The sequence below is a fragment of the Lagenorhynchus albirostris genome, chromosome 20 (genome assembly GCF_949774975.1).
Source record: "Lagenorhynchus albirostris chromosome 20, mLagAlb1.1, whole genome shotgun sequence".
Classification (NCBI taxonomy): Eukaryota; Metazoa; Chordata; class Mammalia; order Artiodactyla; family Delphinidae; genus Lagenorhynchus; species Lagenorhynchus albirostris.
Window position 1 is genome coordinate 38,787,571 of NC_083114.1, and position 27,063 is coordinate 38,814,633.

General features: G+C 52.0%; 1 protein-coding gene across 3 annotated transcripts in view; it reads right to left on the reverse strand.

Moving 5' to 3' along the window:
* Positions 1 to 305: 305 nt before the first annotated feature.
* The window catches only part of PLXDC1 (plexin domain containing 1), a 65,745-nt gene continuing 38,987 nt past the window's right edge, over positions 306 to 27,063 (reverse strand). For all 3 annotated transcript variants that reach the window (XM_060133918.1, XM_060133917.1, XM_060133916.1), the window contains 7 exons: positions 23,215 to 23,310; positions 18,963 to 19,044; positions 15,624 to 15,684; positions 14,317 to 14,452; positions 8,080 to 8,115; positions 5,780 to 5,940; positions 306 to 4,233 (listed from right to left, as the gene is read on the reverse strand). In XM_060133918.1, the coding sequence (XP_059989901.1) occupies positions 4,114 to 4,233; positions 5,780 to 5,940; positions 8,080 to 8,115; positions 14,317 to 14,452; positions 15,624 to 15,684; positions 18,963 to 19,044; positions 23,215 to 23,310 (692 nt within the window). In that variant the 3' untranslated portion in view covers positions 306 to 4,113. The remainder of the gene's footprint in view (positions 4,234 to 5,779; positions 5,941 to 8,079; positions 8,116 to 14,316; positions 14,453 to 15,623; positions 15,685 to 18,962; positions 19,045 to 23,214; positions 23,311 to 27,063) is intronic.

Sequence of the window (27,063 nt, forward strand, 5' to 3'; positions counted from 1 at the left end):
GTGACTTGGCCAACAACACACAGCTCCTCAGGGGCAGGGCTGGGGCTGCAGCTCCGCCTCCTGACGCACTGTGGAGCAGCTGGGGGGCTTTCTCACCAATCCACATGGCCTTCTCCAACACATTCCTCTTTCTTTGGCAAACACAGCATGTTTATTTATAAATTGGCTTGTTTTTGGAGCCTGAAATTTGGCATAGCTGATTTTGGCTGTAAGAAGTTCAAATTTTTCCTCTTTTTGTTTTGGTTTGCTTAACCATGTTTTGTGAACAAAATATGCAAAGTAATAAAAACGACGAGGCTACTAAAGTGGTTCAAAGGCAAAGCCTCCAGAAATGTGGCAGTGCCAACTTAGCACATTTATTCTGTATTTCTAGATAGTAGATTAGAAACCCATGAGGTTTACTTCCGGGGACTTACAAACCACGAATAAATAGCTGGAGTCTCTTTCCAGGCTGTTTCTCTTGAGGTGGGACAGGAGTTTGGGAAGAGCACCCCTGGTGGGCAGATTGCTGGAGGCTGTTCCTCTGCTCCTTAGCTCAGTCCTTAGAGAAGCTGGCATCATCAGGACTAAAGTCTGTGCGAGGATTTGTAGAATGTCACACAAAATCCTTTGCATTTAATTTTGCACACGGCAGAAGTCGTAAATGAACGTTGCCTTTTATTAACACTGAAATCCGTGCAAGGAATTTTCACGCTAAATGTGTGAATACATTGCATTTAGAACAGCTAGTGTGCCCTCAGATCCCAGATCCTTCGAATTGTGCTGTAAGTTCAGGTGACTTTTCGTTGGGGGTGGGGTAGGGTGGAGATGGTGAGAGAGAGAGGCTGGTTTTATTTGTGACTCCACCTGGTATAGGGAGTCTGGGTGTGGGCCCTGATCAGGGCTTCATGCAAATCTCTTATCTGTTCCTGTACCCAGAGAACAGAGTCTTAGCTCTGCCCACAACGAAATAAGTGATCAGCTCTGGTGGTGAACACTCTTCTTTTCACACAGTGTGGTTGGCTGGCAGCTTCTGCCACTGTCTTAATATAATACAACAAGCTACAGGCTGAGCACAGCTACAAGCTTCATCCAATGTTCTTGGCAATAATCTATCTATCTATAAATATAGATAGACACCTAAATATATACATACAAGAACACATGACACAGGCAAGCCCTGGCAAAACACACACATTTTAAAGATTGTTTCCATAGGCCCACCGAGAACCTCTAACAGGGACAAAAGGACATTTTCAACCTCAGGCTCCAGGCTGAGACCTGAAGACCTGAAGAGGCAGTTTCCAGAGTCAGGGGCCAGCTGGGGTGAGTGGCTGGTGATACCTAATTATGGCGGAAGGGAGACGGCCAGTTAGTCAAGCTTGAAAAACCCCATCTGCTCTTCCTGGGGCATTTCTGGGTACTGGGGTTGGTGGCTGGGCTTATAGGCACCCATGTTCTAGAATCAGAAACCCCAGGGGCCTGACTGGACAGGTCCACAAATCTAGGGGCAGCTGATTAAAGGGGAACTAAGTTGTGCTCACAGCCTGACCCAGGGGTCTCCTCTCACACTTGGCCTCTGCATTCTTCTTCTTCTTCTCATTTTCTTGTTGGCTCTCTTAAGAGTTCTGGTGTAAAACAGAGCCTCCCTGAGAGCTTCTGAGTTCTGGGTACAACACAGACAGCTGTTTCAAGGGGCTGAAGCTTCCTGTCACAGTCATTGTACCTGCCTGTGGGGTGGATGGGACCGGAATTTTGCAAGCTCTCTGTGGTTGACTGTGCACAGCACAGCACAGAAGTACCACTTCGCTGGTTGACCATGAAACCCCTGTCTCCTTCTGGTCACTCACTGTGCAGGTGAGTCACTCTCTAGAGTTACCCAAAGAACCCGCTCTAAACCTTGGAGTAAAACTCCTGGGTCTAAGAGATGCTTGATCTTGTGAGAGATCCTACGGATATCTGGGAACCAGTGTTAACTCTGCGAGTTGCTGGCTGTTTCCTAGGAGCACTTTGTTGTGGCTTGAGGGACTCTTAGTGTCCAGGGACCTCTCTTAGGGACACATCTTTAGTTCTTTGTTGCTGTTAACAAACCAGGCTACCTGCTACCAAACAGCTCCACTGCCCTCACCACTGTCATCCCAGGCGCCAGCTAGGCTTGCTGTGACTGGTCCGAGCTATCTCATGCTTTCTCTCTCTACCTGCAGTGTTACCGGCAGAGACCTCAGGACACCGCCGCCCGTTTCTTCACTCTTGTGTTCTTCCCCTCCAGGAATCAGAACAATCGGAAGGGCTCCCATTGGGAAGAAGTGTGCTGGAGTTTGGGAGTGGGATCCACGGAGCTGTGTACTGCATTTGGCCACAGTGGGGACTGCCCCACTGGCCATTTTAGACACACAAAAGTCATAGATGCTCTGCTGGTCCGGCAAGGGCAAAAATCACCCTCCTGCCAGCCAGCAGTGCTGGGAGCCTAGAGTATTTCAGCGCCTGGCTGCAATTTTCCCATTAAGAGAGCTCTGTTTCAGACCTTTCTGTCCTTCAGAAGCTTGAAAAGAATCCTATTCTCTTTGCTGCATTACCTTTTTACTTTCGCAAATTCTGATACGATTTCTCAAAACCATAGCTATTCCTTTGCCTGGTTTATGAAGAATACATATAGATAGCCGAGGTCCAGCATGTTTCCCACTCTGATTGTTACCATCCTCACCAAGGATAAACCATGAAACATCTGGAAAACCTTCAGCCCAGTGTTTGGATGTGCCTGGTTATTGGCAGACTCCCTACCCCTGCCTCAGGAGGCCTTGTATTTAAACTAACTTCTTTCTTTGGCAGCATCCCGGTGACATGCATAAAAGGATGTGACTAAGTGGAGACTGTGATTTAATATTTATTTGCTGATGATGTTTTTTTTACTTTGAATGAGGGTGAACTATAGGTTTTCACTTGAAATGCTCTTCAGAAGCAACCCCAACTCATCCCTGGGACAGAACTCCCTTAAAAGCAGGTTAAGTTTAGGAGCCTAAACTCTCTGCCCCAAGAACTTCCGGCAGAGCTGGGGAGATGCAAGCAACTTTCCCGGTCAAGGTCTTACGTATAAAGTCCCTCTTTCCCACACCAGCTTCCTCTATCCCAATCCCTCTGGAGGCTTTGGTTTTCAACAGAATCCAACTGAAGCTCCCTGCTGGGTATGTTTCAAGAAGCCCTCTCTCCACCTTGTTTCTCTTTAATGGCTATAAAATTCCAGCTCAGAGGAGGAAAAATATTAATCAGGCAGGCCCTGCCTTTGGAGGTACTTACTGGCACTGACAGAAGACCAGGCCAGTGAATACAGTGGACACCAAACGTGCCATTGGAATGAAGAGCCCGCAGGGTAGACGCGGCCATGCACAGCACGGCTTGCCAGGCCCGGGCTGGGCTGCAGTTGGATAAAGCCCGCAACACAGGCAACACACATGTTTGTTGCAGAAGTACTGGTTCTCAGCAGAAACGTCAAGCTGGGGTAGTGAAGCCTAAAAATACAATCTTCCCACGAGTTCTTTCTTCTCTCCTTTGGCTTTCTTCTGATGCCGGCATGCCGGTCAGTGGCTTGCCAAAAGGGCTGGGAGCAGCCATACCTGTGTTTTAACAGATGGAGAGAACTCCTTCTTCAGACTTCCAGAGCACAGAAGCTGGGGCAAATTATGCTGCATCCATAGCCTTGAGGACCAGCTCTTGAGTCTATGGACCCTGGAATACAGCGGCCCCAGTCTAGAGCTGGGTTCTCGCGTGTCATATGCAGGGGCGTTAGGTGACCGGAGCAGGGCATCTGGCCGTCTCCAGGTGGGAGGGGATCTCTGAGGCAGCTACAGAGTAGACCATTGAGAGACTCAGAAGGGGAGACCCCTGGCATCAAAGCAGGCTGAAATTAGGTTACTGTTCCTTAAAAGTTCAATGTGGTTGCTTTTCTGCCTCCTGCTTCAATAGTTGGGGTGTGACGGCCAAACTATAGCTCTGGCGCCGCAGACCATGGGCTCATCTTCCCAGCCAGGGTGTGTTCAGAGGAGGCCAAGGAAGGTCACTTCTCTGCTTTGCTTTGACTCACGTTTGCTGAGGTCCCCGGGTCTTCCTTCCTACCCTTCCAAGGGAGACCTGGCGCTCTCAGCACTGCTCGGCCTCCACGAAGCCCTCCTTCTCGTGGCCTGAGGGCTCAACTTCTGTGTAGGTGGAGTGGTTAAGGTGGCTGTGGAACTTCATGGCCGGCCAGCGGCGAGGTCTCCGCTGCGGGGACACAGGCGCAGAGTCAGTGGGCGCGATCCCTCCCCTGGGACCCTCCCCTCCCTCCCCCTTCCCCCGGGGGACGGCTCTGAGCACTTCTCAAAGGTGCTGGTGGAGGGTGAAGTTTAGGGCCCTCTCCCCCAGAAGGCTCCCGGCTGTGATCCTTCGCCCCCCTGGGAAACCTGCTGGGAGCCCCAGGAGTTGGGAAGGAAGAGGTCATTTTATTCCTCGCCATGTGGACTGCAGGACGCAAGGTGAAAAGCGCAGCAGCACACTGAGTGGAGTCCTGAGACTGTGGAAAGTGAGGGAGTGGGTAAGAGATGGAATGATCTGGGAGGCTCTGGAAACGCTAAGATAACCCTCCAGACAGTACAGGTCCTGCATCAGAGCTGGGGAGCTGGAGGAAATGCAGATTCCCAGGCCTCCATCAGACCTCTGGTCAGCCTCCCTGTGGCTGGGGATCTGCAGGTTCCCCAGGAGAAACAAGGTTGGCCTTAGCCTCAGTAGGTCTTAATCTTAAGCTAAGAATGACTGGTTAGAATTCATAAGAAACGGGGCATCTAAACAGAGAGGAGGGGGCTTCTCTGGTGGCACAGTGGTTGGGAGTCCGCCTGCCGATGCAGGGGACACGGGTTCGTGCCCCGGTCCGGGAGGATCCCGCGTGCCGTGGAGCAGCTGGGCCCATGGGCCGTGGCCGCTGGGCCTGTGTGTCCAGAGCCTGTGCTCCGCAGCGGGAGAGGCCACAGCAATGAGAGGCCCGCGTGCCGCAAAAAAAAAAAAAAAAAAAAAAGAGAGAGGCGGGAACGACCTAGGCCTCTGGGTGATGAGGTTGGGGGCTTGTGACCCATGTGGAGGACTGCAGTCCCAGAGGCCCCATCACTGTAGGAGTCAGAGAGCTGGCCAGATGCCGAGAGTGGGGGGCTGGGGCAGGGGCTGCTGAGCCCTGTGGCCCAGAGTGAAGGGGCGCAGGCCTTACTTCCCATGCTGCACCTCAGGCTGACTCTTCTGAATCCCGAGATGTTGCAAACCGCAGCATCCTCAACAAAAGCTCCCAGACAGAGCAACTCTTATGATTACTATGGCCTGTCAAATCGAATCGAAAATCGCACACAGCAGGCCAAGAGGCAGAGACCTCAGTTCCATTACGGCTTTGAATAAGCACTAGGCCTGGAAGTTGGGTGTGAGAGACCATAAATCATTAGGGATGGTTGCACAACACTCAAGGGGCATGTGAGGCGTTTCTGGCCTCTTTCTTTCTTCTGGGGACTGTTCTGATTTCACAAATGGGAGCGCAAAAGCAGAGGCTGTTCAACAGGACAAGAGGGCCGGAGGAGTCCTGAGGGGTCAAGCCCTGGGGGGTTAGGGACTCAGAGGGTGCCCGCCAGTGCAAGATGTGCCTGGATGGAGTCAATGAAGTCCCTCAGGTGGAAACAGGAGGCCTGCACGTGGCGGGTGAGGGATGAGATGGGGAGAGGCAGGTACTGAAAGGCTGGGGAAACACTGATGCAGATGCAGACGCCAGAGAGAGGCGGCCCAATCCTGCACTGACCTCGATGAAGAAGAGCGCAGTGTTGGAGGTGGGGTGGCCATTGATATAGATTCCGGCCAGGATGATGGCCGCCAAGAGAAGGACGGCCAGCACGATGCCCACGATGGTACCCAGGTGCAAGGGAGGGCCCTTTGTCTTGGGGGACAGGTTGTTCTGAAGGCCTGTGGAGAGATCATTAGGTCAGGGGAACAAGGAAGGTGGGGTCATGGGGTCCTGGGTTCTGACAAAGTCCCAGAGATGAAAGCCGACAGAACCTTCAGGTCTACTTATCAAATACATGAAAAGGTGGAGTCGGTGGAACCATTATGAGTATGACATGAACTTTGTTCTTAGCACGGTTCAGGTGGTTTTCCAAATCGCTTAAAAGTTGCCCAAATGTCTACTAAGGATTATAACATTTCTCTCCAGTACCCATCCCATATAAGTTCTTTTAAGGAATTCACAAAGGGCATGTGATGGTTAAGACTTGGGATCTGGAGCCTGGCTGCCTGGATTCAAATCCAGGCTCTGCTACTTACGAGCTGTGTGACCTTGGGCAAATTATTTAACTTCTCTGTGTCTCGGTTATCGTTTCTGTAGCACAAGGATAATAATGTTAAGTACCCGGTAGGGTTATTGAGAGGGTGAAAATGAGATAATTCATGTCAACTGCTGAGGATCACGGCAGGTATCTTGGACAACTTTTAAAAGTGTTAGCTATTATGATAGCAAAATGACCACATCTTTACCTGTCACTGTCCACTACCAGATTGTGACCTCCTGTAGGGCAAGGACAGTGTCTTAGTCATCTCTGTGTTTTCAACTCTTAGAAAAACCGGCAGACCCATCAGAGGAACTCAATAAAAGAAATGAACTAGACATTCGGAGGGCTAAGAAACCAGCAGACACTCTTTGTGAACATTCCAAGCATTGGAAATACATTCCCCAGGAGAAGACTGGGTATTTTCCATAGACTATCGAACTGGAAGCTCATCCAGTCCAACACCTTTCTCGTACGGCTGAAGGAATGGAAATACAGAGAGATGAAGGGATTTGTCCAAGGACACAGTTAGTGCCAGCCTCCAAGAAACCTAGTTCCCTGATATTACCTGGGGTGGGCTTTTGCTCCTTCTCCCTGCCCTAAAAGGATGTGGAGATAACGACATAGAGAAGACAGATGAGCATGTAAGCAACACAAATGTTGAATCCACTTTACATCGCTGGTGGGTGGAATGGGAGTCAACAGTGGGTAGAGATTTTTAATAAGATGTTGTGTGCATCCAAAATCATTATGTTCTCCATCCCCGTTTCTCTGTCAGCAGAAAAAAAAACCAGGAGAGAAACTATCCTGGGGCACTCCTGTGCGTGGTTCATGCCTCCATCTGCCAAGAGCTGGGGGAGCTGTGATGACACGCCCCAAGCTGGCCTCTCCTGAGCTGGCCGTCAGACCTCAGCCTTCAGTGACCCTATGATCTGAGGGGCAGAGATTGGGCTGATGAGCACATGGTGCAGAGTAAGGGGAATGTGGCCCAGGGCCCCCTGCTTCCCCACAGCCCAACAGACACACGTGTACACTCATACCCACAGCCCATAGAGCAGCAATGGCTCCGTCTCCCGTGGGAGACCCCATTAAGATGTGCTGCGTTAATAGCCCCTCCTCTCCTGCTGGAGCCCAGGTAACAGTCTCCCAGCCCCTGGGGCCGGAAGGCTCTTCCATCTCCCCTTTGTGGTAGTTGCAGCAAGGGCTTGAGCTGGCTCTGGGCAAAGGGCAGGGGAGGTGGGGCTACCCCATGTCCCTAGAGAGGAGGTTATCCCCCAGGCAGTCCTGGGGAAAGGGGACCCCCCCTTCTGGCGCCCTGTAAAAATTGTGGTGGGCAACGTTTATGTACTCTCTGCCAAGTCACTTGAGTGAGAGAAGCTGCTCTCCACCCCTCATTGGCTGGGAGGCCCCTGGGGACAGAAGCCAGGGCCACAGGCCACACAGCCATGCCTGCCCTAGCTTAGCCCTCACTTCCTCCTCTCACTCCTATCAGGGAAGCGGATACTCAAGGGCACAGAGGCCGGAAGAAGAACCACAGGAGGTTCCTGGCTGAGATGAGAAATGTCTAGATGTAGATTTGCTCCTTCAGTCTAGGGGTTCTGTTCCCAGAAGCCCCCTGCCTTCCCACCCAGCAGGAAGTCTGGGAAGCGCAGGCTGCTGTTGTTTCCCCCTCCCCCACTCAGAGTAAAAGCAAAGAGGCCAGGTGACGGCTGCACCCTCTTCCAGGGTGGGTCCAAGAGGCAGTGGTGTGTTGAAGAGGGGCAGGCAGTTCTGTACTCACCCTCTCCTTCTGCATAGGGATTCAACTTGGTGTCATCTTCAAAGGGAAAGGAGAGAAGGCACAAGATTAGTGGAATCATGATGGCCTCTGTCACTAGGTCTGGATGAGACTTTAGGGAGGTTCAAGTCCAACCCTTCATTTTGAAGGCTGGGAAACTGAAGCACAGAGAGGGGAGGTGACTTGCTCAAAGTCACACAGCAGTGTAAAGGTAGAAGGCCAAGACAGACAAGCCAACTTTTCGTAGTGTTCATACATTCAACAAATATTTACTGAGTGTTTACTAGGAGTTGACTCCGACTGGGGGCCTCGCCCAGACAAAGGGAGTCAAGAAGGAGGGATGAGCTATGGGGCTGGGAGAAAGGGTCCCAGACAGAGGAGAGAGTGGGGGCAAAGGCTGGAGTCAGCAAGAACTTGGCCATTTGAGACAAAAAAAGCAGTTCAGTGCAGCTGGAGGGTAGCGAGGATGTGAATGAAGGGTGGTGAGAGTGAAGCGGGGGTGTGGGGGGATCAGCTGTCTGGAAAGCTAAGTTGAGGGCCTAAGGGGCAGCGGGAAGCTGAGGAAGGATTTGAGGAGAGGTGTGTGTGTCACAAGATCGAATCTGCTTGGAGACTTCCCAGGGTACAGCACACTCCCTCTACACCTCAAGGAGTGTATCTTGCAGCCTCCTAAATAAGTTCCAGTGGTTGACCCTTCCTGTGGCTCTTCCCCACCCATTCCTATGGGGAAAGGACAGTGAGAATTCCACGTCAGGAGAATGTTCTAGATGACTGGAGCTTACTGCTTCAAGCATCAAAACGTTAAACCAGCGGAACCTTCCACAATGTAGGGCCTGCAACACACGCTTCGTTCCTCCTTCCCCTCCAGCACCTCCACCATCCTCCTCATTTTAAAGGCTTCCACTGGCTCCCCTTTGTTCACAGATGTTCAAGGCCCTTCTCAGTCCCAATCTTCTTTTCTCCTACCGCTGGCCACAACTCGACAGCATGTCAGTGTCTGTGACAAGCTACCCAAGGCTCTCCAGACCTTGGAGCCCTCTCAGACCTCTGAGCCGCTGTATGTACTGTTCCTCCTGCAGGGGATGCCCTTCCTCCCCTTCTCTTTCAAAAGTCCCAACCCTGAAATGCCCCCTGCAGGGCTGGGGCTAGGTTGATACATGTGACACAGGGTCTGATCCTGTCTTTTTAGAATTTTTTGAAATTTTGTTTATTATGGAATTTTTGGCTTTAATTTTGATTTTTACAAATATTGCAAGAAAAGATTATTATCTTATTTACTGCTTTTTTTTTTTTTCTTTTGGTGCCTCCTTAAACTTGATACCTGCACTGAGTGCCTCACTTGCCTCACCCTAGTCCTGGTCCAGGCCCGTCACTTCCTGGAGGACAGATGGGTGTGTCCTCCCCTGTGTCCCATTGCATTTGGTATCTGTTTCTGTGGCATCTTGGGTCCCACTGATTCCATAGACTGTGAGCCTCTCAATACCCAGCTATTTACACTCCCAGTGCCTGGACGTGGCATACTGCCCTGCTCTACATTTCCAATAAATCTTCAAATATCAAAAAATCACATTAGATAATAAAAGAATAAACCATAAGAAAATTTTTAAATGGTCCCTTATAGAGGAAAGAGGGAATAGGGCGGAGGGGAGAAAACTAGAAACTAAACTTCTTTGAATACAGCTACTTTTGTAGATTTGACTTTGGAACCATGTTAATTATCATTTAACTGTTACATAATTTATAAAAAAGTTAAATTTAAAAAGCACCCCTCGGGACTTCCCTGGTGGCTCAGTGGTTAAGAATCCGCCTGCCAATTCAGGGGACATGGGTTCAAGCCCTGGTCTGGGAAGATCCCACATGCTGCGGAGCAACTAACCCCATGAGCCATAACTACTGAGCCTGCGCTCTAGAGCCCACGAGCCCGCGTGCCACAACTACTGAAGACGGCGCGCCTAGGGCCCATGCTCTGCAACAAGAGAAGCCACCACAATGAGAAGCCCACGCACCGCAACGAAGAGTAGCCCCTGCTCACTGCAACTAGACAAAGCCTGCACACAGCAGTGAAGACCCAGCGCGGCCAAAAATAAATAAATAAATTAAAAAAAATAATAAAATAAAATGATAAAAAGCACCCCTAAAAATTCAAAGTAAAACAAAACAAATAGAGAGTTGTAGGCATATAATAGAAAGATACGTTTTCTTCAGGAATTTCAATACATGAGGTATTTATGTATGCCTCTGAGTCTATTTTGTTACTACAAGTTGAAATGATGAATTGGTTACTCAACACTAACCAAAGTAACCCTAAACATCATTGGACAAATTAACTTGATTGGAATCAACTTGTTTTGAATCTAGACCATTGGAAATCCATTGTAGCCCAGTCCACATCTACCCTTGGCAGACAAAAGGACACCTACAGCCAGTCCCTCCCACAAGGTGACTGAAGGTGACCACCCTGTGCTCACAACAGCTTTTCTCCCACTCACTGAGGGCTGGTTGGGGGTCCACTGAATGCAAACTGATTCCCTCATTAATGGACTGTGGCCCAGGCCCATGAAAACTCACAGAGAGAAGAAATGTGTGTAATGTCTAGTGAATGAGTGGTCATGTTCTGTAGTTAGTGGTCACTTCTGGCTGCTACCAACATGTTCTGTTCAGCTGCTCATCAGATGAGCCCTTACGTTGCACACAGTTATTCCGGGTCAGTGCCTGTCTGTCCTTATAATAAAATGCATGGGCTTTGTGGCAGATGCTCGCCACTCTGAGGTCATTCTGGTTCACTTAAGTGGGCAGCATTTAAGCAAGTGAACAACTCTTAAAATCCAGCTCTCATACCCCCTGCTCCCCTGGTCCTCTCCATTCCTCTGGATGGCTGGTGACAAAAGGGCTCCACACGCCCTCCAGCAGCTGCTCTCACTAACTTCTCTGCTCTCCAACTCTGCTCTGACCAGGTGGGTCCCCCTGGCTGAAGTGCTGTATCCCCTTCATTCACACGTCTTCCTGGACCCCGAGATATACTCTGCCTCCAGTAAGTCTCCCTGTGTGGGTTATAATTGCACAGGCAGGGGGTGACCCAAACCTGTCCCTCCAGACACCTTGAGAGTTTGGGGTGGGGGGAAGTCTTTATCAATTTTTCTTTTCTTTCTTTCTTTTTTTTTTTGGCTGCACCACACGGCTTGCAGGATCTTAGTTCCCTGGTAGGGATTGAACCTGTGCCCCCTGCAGTGGAAGCGTGGAGTCCTAACCACTGGACCACCAGGGAAGTCCCCCCAATTTTTTTCTTATAGAGGTAACCTAACAATCTCTACCACCCGCTCCAGGACTGGAAGGACATATGTTTTTCTTTTGGGGACTATTACACAGCAAACAGAAATGACACATTCCTGGGCTGATAGAAGACACACACATGATAAAACTGATAAACAGAACACGCTGCCTCTATGTAGGGACAGCTCATCAGGGCAATAACCCGGGAGAAATGGAGAATAATTCCAAGTCAGGATTTGAATCCAGCCCCCAGATGCCATACGCTGGGCTCTCCACGCCCACACAGCCACCCTTCTGGCCTCAGGCACTGTGCCCCATGCAGACGTAAACCTCTGAGGGAAAGGCTGCATTCTGATCTGAAGGATGGGGTGTGTAGCCCCCAGCCCAGCTCTGGGCTCAGACCGTGCCCTCAGTAGCACATAGGGTTAACTCAGGAGTGACTGGCCAGGGGTTCTTCTTTTTAAGTAGAGTGTCCTTTAACTGGAAGGTCACCCCTGGACTCAGTTATTAACTCCCTGAGGGCAAGATCTCCTCCTGTGTCATTTTTCATTTGATTTATTGAATCCCTCACAGCACTAGCACAGTCTCTGCTCTCAATACCTGAGCTTTAACCAGCTACTTGTTATTCCTGGGCAAGTTCAGAGTGTTGGGACCTGTCTGAATCTGCCCACTTATTCACCCTTCCCTATTTTTCCACCCATTGAATCCATGAAGACCCTTTTCTATTTTTTTTTCAGCACTGAGAAAGACAGTGGGGTCGAGGGGCAAGATTGCTGCTTTTGGAGCTAGATGAGACCTGACTCCACCTCTTCCTGGCTGTGTGACCTTGGGCAAGCCATCAACCTCTCTGAGCCATACTGTCTCCTCTGTAAAATGGGGATCAAACAGCATCAACGTACAGGATTGTTAGGAAGACTAAGTGAATATTAATGGGTGCACAATGTTACCACCCTACGTGGCACATGGTCAGTCCCCTTAAATATTTGCTCTTTCTATCAACTGTTCACTTCCCTCCAGCCAGATCCATGGGTTCCTGCTCTCCAGTCCTCTAGGCTGCATTTAAAAAGTCAGGAGGGGGGCTTCCCTGGTAGCGCAGTGGTTGAGAGTCCGCCTGCCGATGCAGGGGACATGGGTTCGTGCCCTGGTCCGGGAAGATCCCACGTGCCACAGAGTGGCTGGGCCCGTGAGCTATGGCCACTGAGCCTGTGCATCTGGAGCCTGTGCTCCACAGTGGGGGAGAGACCACAACAGTGAGAGGCCCGTATACCACAAAAAAAAAAAAAAAAAAAAAAAAAGAAAGAAAAAGGATAAGGGAGGAATTTCTCAGAGATAGCCAAAGAATCTGAGGAGCCTGCACGGGGTTCCCCACAGGGTGGCTGGACCTCTAGCAGCTTCAATAAGACCTCAGGCCTGGGTGAAACGGAGCAGGACCCTATGGTCCTTGCCCCCCATGTCCTCAGCCTACCTTTTGTCTGTGGAAAAACTTTAGCCAAAGAGTAAGTTTAATCAGAGATGTGAGAAGATGCAGAAACAAGGGAAAATAGTCCAATAAGACTGAATAATAATAGTCTAGGCATTAAGCATAGTCAAGGACCTTAGTTCCTCTTCAAGGGCTATAGATAATATTCTGAGCCATATCATTTGAGCTGTCTTATAGATACTGAAACCCCCATCAGTTGGAAGAAGTTAACTACATGATGACCAGACTGTAGCCATGACATAAGCTGCCACAATTCTGAGAACTGGCCTCAAAGAAATGGGAAGAAACGGACCGTGGAACTAAAGACCATGTTAGGTAGCTAGTCAGACGTGAGTGGGTCCCGCCCCATCGTGGATGGGGTCATCTTTCCCTCCCCACCTGGACACTGGTGACCAGAACATGCCCAGAGATCCTCCCTTTTTGTGGTTAAGGACCGCTAAGTTTCCAGCCTTACGAGGACCAAGCAAGATATTGAAAACCCAACAGGGTTTTCCGAACCATCAGCACCGGTTGGCGCAGGTGCACCCAGACCTAAGAGGTGACTCAGACTAACCTGGGGTTCATTATGCAGTATTTATAATAAGTTACCATTGTGGTTCCCCACCCCCACCCCCATTTCCGATTGGGTGCTTATGGGTAAGTGTCTGCATACAAGGAGAAAAGTTATATAACCTAAAGCTGTCAATCAACTTGTCAATCCAATGATGCAGGACACAGGGAGGGACTTGCCACGATTTTGAAAAACCCAGCCCTACCCTCACTGCGGGGCTGATTCTGGTGCCTAGACAGCTCACTGTCCTCCCTTCTTGAGGGTGTACTTTTGCTTTGCTTAATAAAACTCCTGCTGCTTAAAACCACTCTATGCCTCTCAGTTGAATTCTTTCCCTCCAGAGGACCAGAACCCAGGAGTCACCGTTCCACCGGTAACATGCGGGTGGCAGAGGAGGCCCAGGGACAACCAGGCCTGAAGAAGCAGAGATGGATCAGCAGCAACCCGAGGTGGTCAGAGCTGCCCACCTACCCTCCGCCCACTGGACGCCACAGGACGGCGTAGCCAAGCCCCAGGACGGCAGGGGTGGAACTCCCCACCAGGCCAGCTCGGCGAGGGCTGGGAGCCAGAAGGGAAGTCAGAAAAATCAGGCAACCTTTCCCTGACGTCCGAGTGTGTGGACTGGGTTCATACCTGCTACCAGGATGCTAAGACCTCACAGGTTCTCTAAGGATCGCTATTAAGATGAACCGCGATATTATATAAAATACCTGGCAGTGTGCTGGGACAGTAGTTTTTCCCCTCGCCACAGTGAATTCCGTCCCACAGCCCTGATATGGGCGTGGAGTCTACTCGCTCTAAACCTGGCTTCTGCCTCTCACCAGCAAGTGTCCCCACGCTTGGAGCCTCAGGTGTGAAAGGATGGAGCAACCCTCTTCCCTGAGATAATCCCCATCAGGGACAGTGATGCTCCAGGGCGGTGGCTCCGCCCCACTCTTACCTTCCGTGGTGAGGCTGTCGACGAAGACGGAGGAGGAGGTAGTGGTGACGTCTCCGTCAAAGGGGCTGAAGGAGCTGTCGGGCGAGGACGAGAAGGAGTCCTCGTCCTGGAAGTCCTCACACGTCCTGCCCTCTGCCTGCAAGAGAGATCCTGTGCTGCCCTGGACAGAGGCCTCGCCGGCGGCCATGCTGCACACAGGAGGATGGTGGGGCGCTCGCATCCCTCAGCGGCCAGAAGATTTAAGATTCCAGTGCGTGGCCCAAGCACGGTAATCTAACCAAAGCTGGGCTCTGAGTACATTTAAGCTTTCCACTTTATCCTGAAAGCGTCTTATCTTACAGGGCAATTTATCTGTCAGCTGCCTCGAAGCCCTCCTGAAAGAAGGAACTGAGATGCCAATCTTAAATAAAGCGAATCTGTACGTTCACCAACAGCCAGCGTCAGCAGTAGGCTTCTGGATGGACAAAGTTTGTTTTTTTTCTAAGGCCAGAAACGGCTCACCCAGCCTTACTGATAAAACAGATGGTGGTGAGCACAGAGCAGTAATCCTGGGGGTTCACATTTAAATGCTGGGCCTGGCACCTTCACCATCTCGCCGGCTGCGAGCTGCAGGCCAAATCACTAAACCTCTCTGAGCCTCAGTTTCCCGCTCCGGTAAGTGGGGGCACTGGCCCCCAGCTCCCGGGGACCGTGTTAGGATTAAATCAGGGCAAGTGCAGGGCAGCACGCAGTGAAGTGCTGGGTGCGTGCGCTGTGCTTGCACTGCAATGGAGGGAGGAAGGGAGGGGGAAAGGATGCGTGGATGAAAGGGTCTGTGTCAGTATAAGGTGTGAGAAGTGGAGGCTCCCCACCCAAAGTGTTGAGCATTCATGGAAAATTCCAGCAGTGAGAAGGAACCTGCATGGGATTCTAAACGGGAGGTGCCAGGAACAACCCTCCTCGTTCCCAGAACCACTGCCTTCCTCAAATGCCGGAGGACTGGAGCCGGGTAGTCGCTTTTTGAACATCACCAGGTGCACAGCCTCCCGGAGGATCCCGCTGTGGCCAAGGCCATGCCCAACGTACCCTCTGTAAGGACCAAAAGAGCCCCTGGAGAGGCTCCAGGCCAAGTCACCAGAAGTGCTTGTCTCAGGGGCCCATCGAGCCCTCGGAAACCTCCCATGTGGGTCTAATTGGCTCAGAGCAGACAGGGAGACAAGCCCCAGGTGGAGGGGAGAATTTCACCAAGAGCCAGAGATGCCTTGAGAAGAGCTACCCGAGCTAGTAGCCCTGCTCCTCCCCACACCTGGCTCACTTAAGCCTCTCACCTCCTGGGCACAGCCATAGGACAGCCACTCCTGGCGGTAGCGGTCAAAGCCACTGGAGCATCTGCAGGGGAAACCAAAAGGCCAGAGGTGTGATGGGATTGACAGAGAAGCCCTCCCCTTCACCTCCCCCTAGGCGGTAACAGCTCTCCAATGATAGCAAGGAGGGGGCGAACCTCCCCAAGACCACCGGGCAGGTGCCGTGGGAGCGAGAGTCAGACCCTCCTGTCCCTCTACTCCTTTCCCCAAAGGAGGGGAAGCTATTTGTGGCAGCTTCTCCCTCCTCCTGACCAAGCTCCCCAGGACCAAGGCCACATCTGCCCAGGTGTGGTGTGTGTAGGGAGCTGACTGATTGCATGACCTCTAATGACCTTTAAGGCCCTCCTGACTCTGGGCGGCCACGAAATTGCTGAGAATCCAGGGAACTCACACACATGTTCTCATCTGGGGAAAGTCTTACTCATTCCCCAAGCCCCACTTCTTCGTGGAGGAGCCTAAACTTGTCAAGGAGGGGCAGGGCTGAGGGTGGCCGTCAGCCAATCTGGCCAACACCCACTGTGTGATCACTGAAGGGCAGAAGTCAGGGTCCTGCCAGAGTCTGGGAGAGAGTAAACACCGGTTGACGAGGGTTCCTGGAGGACAATGAGCACTCAGCTGGGCTGGAAGTTGTCAAGTGCTTCCCTAGGGAAGGGGTGTGGTGCGAGGATGAACCAGAGAATGTCCTCCATGGCATCAGTTCCGCTCTTCACTCTTTGGTGCCAGGAGACTCCACCAAGCCCTACTTAAGCTCAGGAACCGCCGCATGGGAAGATAATATCCCGAGCCACCAGCGCTGCGAAAGGATTCGTGGCTGGTTAACTGCACCGGCAACTGCCTGCCCATCGATCCGAGACCTGGTGAGGCTGAGGCTTCCAGGCGCTGTCCGCCTTTCCTTCTGAAGATGCCTCTGAGCTGCTCCTCCTGCAGCAGCGGCAGCTGAGCTGAGCCATCCACACCCCCTCTGTCAGGTCCTCCGTGCCCCCTCCCTTGAGGGGTGGAAGATTAAGGGCATTGTTGGGGGCTGGGGACTAAAGTTTCTTTTAGGCCAAACTAACTGGTTCTTTCAAGGACTGAGCCTTTGATAAATGTCTAAGAGCACCCCTTTCCAAGCTCGGGGCCAACCAACCCAGATGCAGAGGAGAAGGGCATGAGAAATGGCCACTGTTAGAGTGCCTCCTGAATGCCAGGTGCTGCCCCAGTCCCATGCTGCTCCGGCACTACCTCATGGGACCCTCGTGACAACGCTGTAAGACAAGGGTTATGTGTGACCCTCATTTTCAGAGCCAAATCCTGGAGTCAAAGTCACCCATAGACTTCAGAGTGGGTCACTGGGGGGCAAGAGGGATGAAAGGAAAATACCTGCATGATAAGTGAAATAATCTAAATCAGATCTGGCCCCAGCACGGGGAGGGGACGCTCTGGGAGGCTGCAGAGGGCAGAGTAGGTGGAGGGGAAGCCGAGAAGCCATGTGGTGGTTTCAAGCAGCTGTTGGTGGGAGAGACCATGGCGGCCGGCCCCCTGCACCAGCTCTGACCTCTGGCTTTTTAGGAACCTGGAGTCAGCTCTCAGTTGAAGCTGAGGCTCCAGAGATCTGTCAAGAAGGGGCCCGTGCTTGGTGAGCCCAGGCTCACGGACATCCGGGGACAGGATCCCTGATGGAGCGTCTTTGTCCCGTAGTTGACATAACCCAGCAAAGGCAGTATCCACACCCAAGGCCCTGCCCTCCCCCTGACCAACCCTCATTAAACTGTCATAGTTTTCTGGGTTTGGGCGCATGCATTAAGTGGGGGTGTATCAAGCCAGGGTTTTGCTTTCATGTGAGCCATTTTGCAGTTCTCATGGCTCAGCTGCTGGTGGACACTGAGTCATGCGGTGGCAGCCAGCCCTGGCGCTCCAGCCTCCTCTGCAGTCATCTGGATGATCTCCCTGTGCTCAGACAGTGACTCTCAAACTTGAAAGTGCACAAGATGGACCACACCGCAAAGCTCCACGCCAGGAAGAACCAACCTGGGGTGTGCCCTGTGTACTCTCTCTGAGGCTCTGTGCCTTTCATGTGAAGGGCCCTGAACACTTTGCAAAAATACTATCTGGTATTTGAGGAGTTAAAATAACAGGCATGTTCCTCACCCACATCTCCCCGAATCACATAACCCCAGCCCATTTTACAGGGAAAACAAACTGAGGCCCCAAGAGAGTGAATAAGAGCACAGCTGTTGGGAAGAACACCTGGGAGGCCAGATGAGCACCCCTTTCTCCTCCCGGCCCAGAGCTGTGTCTTGTGTGCTAGGCCAGCGGCCTATAAAGGCAGTGGCTTCTATTTCTGCACCAGGATACTGGAAAGGAGCAAAGGAAACACTGACAGATTCAGGACAGCTGCAAAGAACTCAGAGCCTCTATAATTTGCACTTTTTCAAGATTGCCTTAAAGGCTCTTGTAGTTCATAGCTTTTCCCACTCTCATGGGAGCCCTAGTCCCCAAAGAAATTCTCCCCCCGCCCCCGCCATTTATTTCCCTTGGACGGGAGAACAGGGCTCAGATTCTGAGTCTAATCCGTGAGGGAATGATTTCAGAACAAGGAGAGGAAGATGACTTGGATTTAAGAACTTTATGCCTGAGCCTGGATCTCATCCAGAATTTTCCCTGCTTCCAAAACCAAGCAAACACAGCTTTGTCACTTGCTCCAGCTTTCCACAGACGCCTGCGATTTCCACACCCATGGTTTTTAGGCAACCCTTCTGCAGCCTGAGAAAGATCTTGAGGTGCTGATTTGGGGTCATGGGGCTCTCCTCCAATGGCGATGGGTCTTAAGCTCATCCCGTCCCTGAGCCGGCGGATCTCACGCTTCTTTGCAGATGAGGTACCGTGTTAAAATGCAGGTTCTTGGGCTTCTCTCCCAGAGACCTGATGCAGGGGGCCAGGGGTGGGCCCCGAGAATCTGCATGTTTAGCGCAAGCCCTAGGTGATTCTGGGATGCTCACAGCTGTGGACCACTCTTTGAGAAGGCCTGCCAGAGGATGAACCAACCCTCCCAGGTGCGAGGAGGGAGCTGCAGTAGCTGGAATCTCTGAATGGTCTTCCAGAAGTCTGGTGTCACCACAAGGTGACATGTCGTCACCTTGATGGGTCACAAGCCTCAGGGAGACACTCACTTTCATGATATTCTTGTCCTAAGTGTCACAGTAGCGCTGGCCAGAGATACCCTCATGTTGGTAATGAGGCCCGAGGCAGGGAGTGGGGCCATGCCACCAGCTGCCCCCCTGCACAGTCTGCCTGTGGGAATAAGAGGGTGAGCCTGGTACGAACCTCTGGAGGACATGGCACCAGCTGCAGTTGAAGATCAGGTCTGAGGACATGCAGGTGTCGCAGCTCCGATGCTGCAGGCAGGCTGCAAGAGAGAAGGCAGCGGCCCCTCAGTACCAGCACCTCCACAGGCCTCCAAAAGGTGCAACTTTCCTGAATGCTGGGTCCTTACACAACTCTGGAGGTTCTGACTAGCAGGGACCCTAGAAGTTTTTAATGCCACCCTCACTTGAGTCCAGCCTTAATTCTCTAATTCTCCCTCTCTACCCTCCCTCCCTCCCACCCTTCTTTCCTCCCTCCCTCCCTCCCTCCCTCCCTCCCTTCCTCCCTTCCTTCCTTCCTTCCTCCCTCCCTCCCTCCCTCCCTCCCTCCCTTCCTTCCTTCCTTCCTTCCTTCCCTCCTTCCTTCCTTCCTTCCCTCCATCCTTCCTTCCTTTTGTCACCAGGGAGTCAGGCCCTGAGCTGGTGCTGGTGATTCAGCAGTAAGACCTGGTACTTTCTTGGGCCTTACAGTCATATGGGAAGACAGACCCTAAGCAGATCATCAAACAAAAATAACTACATAATTATCATTGTGATGAGGTTTACATAGGAAAATTACAGGGCGCCATAAGCACGTACAAAGGGATTGCACCCAGTCTGGAAAGTTATACTTCTGGCCTATTGCCTACAATTACAGGGTTGCCAAGGATTTTTTTAAATCGACATATATTTGACATATAACGTCATGTAAGTTTAAGGTGTACAACATATGGATTTGATCCATTTATATCGCTGTATGATCGCCACTGTAGCATTTGCTAACGCCACCATCACTTCACATCAGTATCATTTCTTCCAGTGCTGGGAACAATTAAGATCGAGTCTCTCGGCAAATTTAGTGTTTACAGTTGTGTTGCCTACAATCCCTGGAAAGGATTTAAGATGTCCTGGTTTGACCAGCTAGCACTCCCTGCTCCTAGGGACTGTTTGCGTGGCTGGACTGCCGTCAGAGGCCCGCTCCTGGCCTCTCCAGCTCCTCCCAGGGAAGTCTGGGGGCTGAGTTATTGAGAGTAAACCAGGCCAGGCATACGGAATTCCATTCCTTTCCTATCCCTCTCCTCTTGGAAGTGAGCTATTCCCAGGGGGTATGCTGACCTCTGCTCATCCAAGCTTAAATCTTCCCTGGAGAGTTACCTGACCTCTTGGTACCTTGGTACCTCACTTGTAAAAGAGGGATCAGGATGCTGTCTGTGTGGGAGGCCAGCTGTGAGAGGGTTTATAACAGAGCTGGCCACACGGTGAGCCAGTGAATGCTATTTGTTATCGACTCTGGTCCTTCATTCCCCTCAATATACCTATCAGGTGCTCATTCACTCATGTATTCTTTCAACAAATATTTATTGAGCGTCTACCCCAGGCCCGGCACCGTCCCCATGCTGGAGATGCAGTGTGAACGGGAAAAGACAGAAGCACTGCCCACATGGAACCTGCAGTCCAGCGGAGGAGACAGCCAACGAATACACAGACAAACAGACCCACCCTAGGGTTGCCAGTGGTGAGAAGGGCTGGGAGAAAAGCGGATCAGAACAGGGAGATGGAATGACGGTGGGGGATGTGTTTTACTCAGGGAGGTTGGGGAAGGCCTCTGAGGAGACTGAGAGAGCGAGGAAGCCAGCCTGGCAGCTCTCCTGGGAGAGAAGTCCAAGCAGAGGGGCCTCTGTGTACAGAGGCCCCGGAGGAACACATCCCAGGGATGCTCCCAACAGCAGTCAGCACGCTGGCCGGCTCAGCAGAGTGGAGAGCTGGAAGGTGGTAGGAAGGGGGAGGAGGGGCAGCTGGGGCCTAGCCGGGCAGGGCAAGGGTGGAGAGCAGGCAAGTTAGTGGGAGCAGCTGCTGGAGGATGCGTGGACCCCCAGCAGAGAGGGCCCGGGGAGCAGGAGGTATGGGGGCTGGATTTTAAGAGTTGTTCACTTGCTTAAATGCTGCCCACTTAAGTGAACCAGAATGACCTCAGAGTGGCGAGCAGCTGCCGCAAAGCCCACGCGTTTTATTATAAGGACAGACAGGCACTGACCCGGAATAGCTGTGTGCAACGTAGGGGCTCATCTGATGAGCAGCTGAACAGAACATGTTGGTAGCAGCCAGAAGTGACCACTAACTACAGAACATGACCACTCACTCACGAGACATCACACACATTTCTTCTCTCTGTGAGTTTTCATGGGCCTGGGCCACAGTCCCTTAATGAGGGAATCAGTTTGCATTCTGTGAACCCCCAACAAGGTGGCAGGTGGTAACCAGCCCTCGGTGAGTGGGAGAAAAGCTGCTGTGGGCACAGCGTGGTCACCTTCAGTCACCTTGAGGGAAGGACGAGCTGTAGGTGGCACTGTGTCCTTTTGTCTACCGGGGCTCTGCAGGCTTTGGAAGGGTGGAGGAAAAGCCACCGGCAGAGAATAAGCAGGGACCGACTTGGCCCAAGAACAAGAGAGCTCTGGCGCGTCCAGAGGGTCTAGAACAGCGCCCAGCACGTGGTAGGCAGTTAACAAAAGTTTATGGAATCAATGAATAGTTGCTTTTGTTATCCCCATTTTACAGAGGAGGAAACTGAGGCTTGGAGAGTCACAGAGCTAAGAGTGGCAGGTCTGGGTTTGAACGAAGGTCTGTCTGAGCCGAGAGCCTGAGCTCCTAGTCTCGAGGTCCCGCTGTGGGAATCCCCCTCCCCAGCTCCCACCTTCACCCCAGGCCACCTTTTCACGAGTCTCTTCTAGAAGAAGGACCAGCCATGGAGTGCTATGGCTTGAAAACAGTCCAGCCACACCTCTGGAAGAATTTTGGCTAAAAGTCCTCCCCTACCCAAAGGTAAGGGAGAAAGCCTGGGGCTGTGGAGTGCAGAGTTTTCTGAGGACAAAGCAAACCTGCCTCCCAGGGGTTCAAATCACAGCCCTGGTAGCACTGTCCCTTCCCCTACATGGGAGCCCATGATCATTCCCAAGGACTCTGGAGACCCCTTAAATGGCTCCAGTCAAACTGAGAAAAAACCCTGGGAGCCTCGTGGGATATTCATAAAACCCACTGACCTTTATTTCTCATCTGCATTTCAGATGTCCTGTGTGCTATTAAATGCTCACAGAATTCACTGGAGGGGTGGGAAGTGGCTTCAATGTACAGACAGTGTCCCAGAAACGCGTTCCCAGGACGTTTCACGTCTTCCGCGCCAGCAGTTAGCCCTGCCCTTGGATGTCCTTGTTCCCAAATGCAGTGTATTCATTCCTGGGTTTGCTCTCACCAGTCCTCGAGGAAGCCCTGCCTAGGGGGAGGGCCACTAGGGTGGGGGCGGGGCTGGAACCGCAGGTGTCCTTGTCCTGTGACTAGGTGTCAGGGACCGGCCTCTTTTCCAGGGGAGGACACCTGCTGGGACGTGGCCTGGCATTCTAGAAGACCCTTCCTCCTCCTCTTCTTTCTTCAACCCCTGCTCCCAGAACCTCCAGGGAAGAGGAAGAGGGGGAAAGAGAGGCAAGAAATGCCCCAGAAGGCAGCGAGAAGGCCGCGGCTTCAGAGGGAAGCGGGGAGGTACCATGAAACAGGAGAAGAGATGAAAACTTTCTTTAAAACTAGAACGAGAGCGCTGTCCTTCCCTCACTCTCCCCAGACGCCCTGACCACATCCTGAAGAACATCCCACCCCGATCCTGCGGGGTCCGCAGCAGCGGCTGGGGCCCCAGCCATGGTGTGCCTTCAACGGCAGGTGAGTGGGGTACAGAAGAGGGACAGGACCAGGCCCCCTGGATCTTGGAGGGCTACTGGCTAAATCCCTCTACTGCCTCCTGCCTGTGGATGCCAGCATCGTGCCTCCTCTAAGGAAAATACAATGATAAACTTATGGACCCATTCAGTTCCTGGATCATCTTTTCTGGGAGCTCAGTCTAAGTTCTCAGAGGTGCCTCTTTCCTGGGTTTCAATTATGTGTTAATAACAATAGCTGTCACGTATCAAGCACAAGCCACGCCCTGGGCCTGGGATGTGCCCGTTAATGTCTGAGCTTTCACTTACACCCTCAGCTCTGCCTACTGTAGTTCTCACCCTTACTGTAGCCCTGGGAGGGAGGTGGTGTCAGGCCCATGTTACAAATGAGAAATGGAGGCCCAGAGAAGTTAGGTGGTGGTACCCAGACAGGGGACAGTGGTGGGCCTGGGATGGAACTCAGTCTGACTCCAAAGCTCTTTCCAAGATGGTGGAATGCCTCCCCCCTCATCAGTGGGAACAACCCCTAATTACTTGGTAATGGGGTGAACTCCACAGCAGACGTGCTGGTGACCTTGCTGGGGTCCAGCTCCACACGGTGGTATTCGAAGATGGTCCTTCGCCGAGATTCTGAAACATAGGCAGAGCCTGTCATCAGGAGCAGCTCATGGCCAGAGGGCTTCGGGGCCTGGACCTGGAGCCTGACAGGTGGGTAAGAGATTGTAGTGAGTGGAACCGGGAGTTAGTATGCAGCCACTGAGGGCAGGAAGTAAACCCGTCATCCTGGGATAATGGTGTTGAACCTGTGGGGAGACAGGAGAACAGGAGCTGGCCTTGAGGGGAGAGCTTTGTGTTATAAGCAGATTAATAACGCAGAGGCCCGGCTGTTCCTGGGGTCAGGACACAGGGGGTCCACACTTTCCCATGCCTCTGTGACTTTACAGCTGCTGTTCCCTTGATCCATAATGCTCTTCCACCCTTTCTCTTCTTCTCCAGCTCACCCTTCCAGATCCAGCTCAGGACCACTTCCTCTGAGCACCCACTCTAGACCAGCTGCCTCTTATCACCCCCTCTGTCCTGTGCCCTCCTCTCACTGCACTTACATTGTGTGGTCATTAGGGTTGATTTGGAGGGTGGGGACCATTCGACTATGGTCACCTGGTCCCAAACCTGACCCACAGTGAGCACTCTGCAAATGTCTGCAGATGGACAGGCTGACCTTGGAGAACCTCTCCCCTCCTTGATGCAGGGGAGAGCAAGTTTCAGGGCCTGGAGCCAGGTTTATGTCCTGCCTCGCTCCCTGCAGAAACTTCCTACAGGACCTCAGAGTCAAGAGCCCTGAGTTCTGAGTCAAGTTCTGCTCCTGACAAGCAGGATAACCTTAGGGCCTCGGTTTTTTGTCTGTGAGGTGCATCTTCTTTCATGACCCTGCCTCCCTGGCCACACAGTGATTGGTCCAGGGCTGGGCATCTGATGAAGTCAGACCAATCAGAGACCTTCCCTGGGACTTTTAAACTATAACCAGAAGGCCCTTTGCTCTCCAGTAATACTGCTAAGAAGATGCAAGCTCGGCGTCCATGAATGGCCATGGTTCCAGTCTCAAGGGGAAAGCCAGAGGATGAAGCCACCTCGTGGAGAGAAACTGGTGGCATTCCAGGCTCTGGAGTCCCCAGACCTGCCCTGGTCCTATCTTCCCAGTTGTTGGCTCTTCCTTTGGTTCTTTGGGCTACTTCAGTATCCCCAGTGCACTCCTTTTCTCACTCAGCTGAAGGTGATTTGGAGAAAAGTTTCCCGAGGTGGTAGCAACACTCAGTGGGGGCATCCATGAAAAGGAGGGTGTCCTGTGCAACTGCTGGGTGGCCCATCCTGAATGAAGGATCGAGGGGAGCATCCGCTGCTCAAAAGAACATCTCAGCTACGTTTCTGTAATTTATTTATCCTCAATTTTGGAACCGTTCCCTCCTACTTAACCCAGGATTGAACCCCAGGTGGTCTGACCCAAAGCGTGCTCTCTTTGCACCACACCCCACTGTCCTGCTGCAGAGCCTGGAGACACCTCAGTCCCTGAAGCATCCGCGACCACAAAATACCCTTGAAACATTCTGTGCGACGAAAAGGAAACTGCTCCGGCGCTGGTGGCCGCAGCACTACCCCGGAACTAAACAGGAATCTGCAGTCCACCTCAGAGGCCTGTGCTTGAAATGCAAGCACTACCCACTCACAGGTGTGTGCGTGTGCGTGCACGCGCGCGCGCGCGCGCGCACACACACACACACACACACACAGATTTCTTCTAATACAAGAAAGGTCTTTTGCCAAGCAGGGGTGGGTCTGAAGGAGATTGGGGTGAGGAAGGGCACTTTTCCGTAATTCACCTGCCCAGAAGAGGCACCCATTTTCAATTCACCAAAGGCCCACATGTGCTGCAGGGCCCTCCCTGTGTGACACCAACTGCTCTGCGAAGGTGGACTGGGCTTTGGGTGAGCCTGCAGGATGTGAGACATTGGCTGGAGGATGGGGAAGTTCCAGGCAGCCTTTCACAGCTCCATCCCACCCACTACCCCCAGAAGCCATCTCTCCTAAAGAATTACCCCTTTCAACACTGAAATGGAATAGGATAAAAAATAAAGGTGAAACTTCAGGTCTTCCGAGGTGCCTGAGGCCATGGGGTCTGGACTCTGCGTAAACATTTCTTTCTTAATCTGCCTCGTCTTTCCAGGCTGAGTTCAAATGACAGGCCCCCCTTGAAGACATCCCCCACCCCTGGGTGCAGTTAGTGGCCCCTCCTCTGAGCTCCACAGCCTCCTGTGCACTGTCCAGTGTCATCTGTTTCACAAACATTTACTTTGCTGGCTACCTCCCCCAAGGCTATGAGCTCCCCAAGAGCAGAGCCTACAAGTTATATGTCTCTGTCCCCCAGCCCCTCGCACCAGGCCCTGCACAGAACAGGGTCTCAAGAGATGACTGTGAATGAATGAATGGCTTACAAATAGTCAGGAAAACCCCAGCAACTTATTATAACTTCAGCCCGCAGCACAAAGGAAGAATGCCCTTCTTCCTCAGCCCACCTCAGATTATGGCCTTTCTCAAAAGGGCAGCCGCCAACGGGCCACAAAAAGTCAGACCCTCCCGAAGTTAGAGCTCGAAGGAGGAGGAGAATTGGCTTTCAGGATTTCTCCACCTGCAAGGATACAGGAGAGAGCCTGCCCTCGGTCAGAAGGCAGGTGAAATAGGAGGACAAAGGCGGTCAGGGTTGGGGCATGATAGAGACACGGACTTGTCAAGGGAGTCGAATTCATGGATAGAGACACACGAACAGCAGCTGGGGAAGGCAGGGCTCCCAGCAAACCCCACACCAGAATCTCGGAATGGGTCTCCCCACCAGCCTACTGGGGAGCAGAGGTGGGGACGTGCCTCAAGTGAGGGTACGGCCAGAGATGATCAGATATCCTCCAAAAAGCAACACAGCCCTACCAGCAAGGGTGGAGGAGATGTGTGTGGTAGGAAGTGGGAGGAGGGTGGGCGGGCCGAAACATATCTCTGATTAAAAATAGCTGCTCACGGGCTCCCCTGGTGGTGCAGTGGTTAAGAATCCGCCTGCCAATGCAGGGGACATGGGTTCAAGCCCTGGGCCGGGAAGATTCCCACATGCCGCGGAGCAACTAAGCCAGTGCGCCACAACTACTGAGCCTGTGCTCTAGAGCCTGAGTGCCACAACTACTGAGCCCATGTGCCACACCTACTGAAGCCTGCGCGCCTAGAGCCCGTGCTCTGCAACAAGAGAAGCCACCACAATGAGAAGCCCGCGCGCTGCAACGAAGAGTAGCCCCGGCTCGCTACCACTAAAAAGAAAGCCCGCATGCAGCAACAAAGACCCAAGGCAGCCAAAAAGAAATAAATAGATAAATAAATTTATTTTAAAAAAATAGTTGCTCACTTCAACTGCCAACTTGTACTTTTTTAAGTGTCTGGTTTGGCAATACTTTTATTTCTTGATAAACAGATCCCTTAATATCCCTGCCTGTGTTATTTGTTTTTGGATTATCTCGCCAACATCTGGGGCTTGCCCAAGGACAATGACGTCCATCTGCCTGACCAACAGATCCCTGCCGGAACCAAGACAGTGGCCACCCCAGCGCCACATTTCTGGCAGTTTCAGACATTTCTGTTTTATCTCTGCTTCCATTCATCAAAGATTCAAAAAACACTAAGGTCCAGACATGGAAAGCCCTGTCATGAAATCAAGAGATGTTCATGGCTCAAAAGCGAGGTTGGCATGTCCTGTTCTGTTTCCACATCAGACACCAGCAGGGAGAGGGTTGGTTTGGTCAGAAGAAATCAGACTGACAGGTCCAGCCACAAACTTCCCTCCAAAACAGTGGT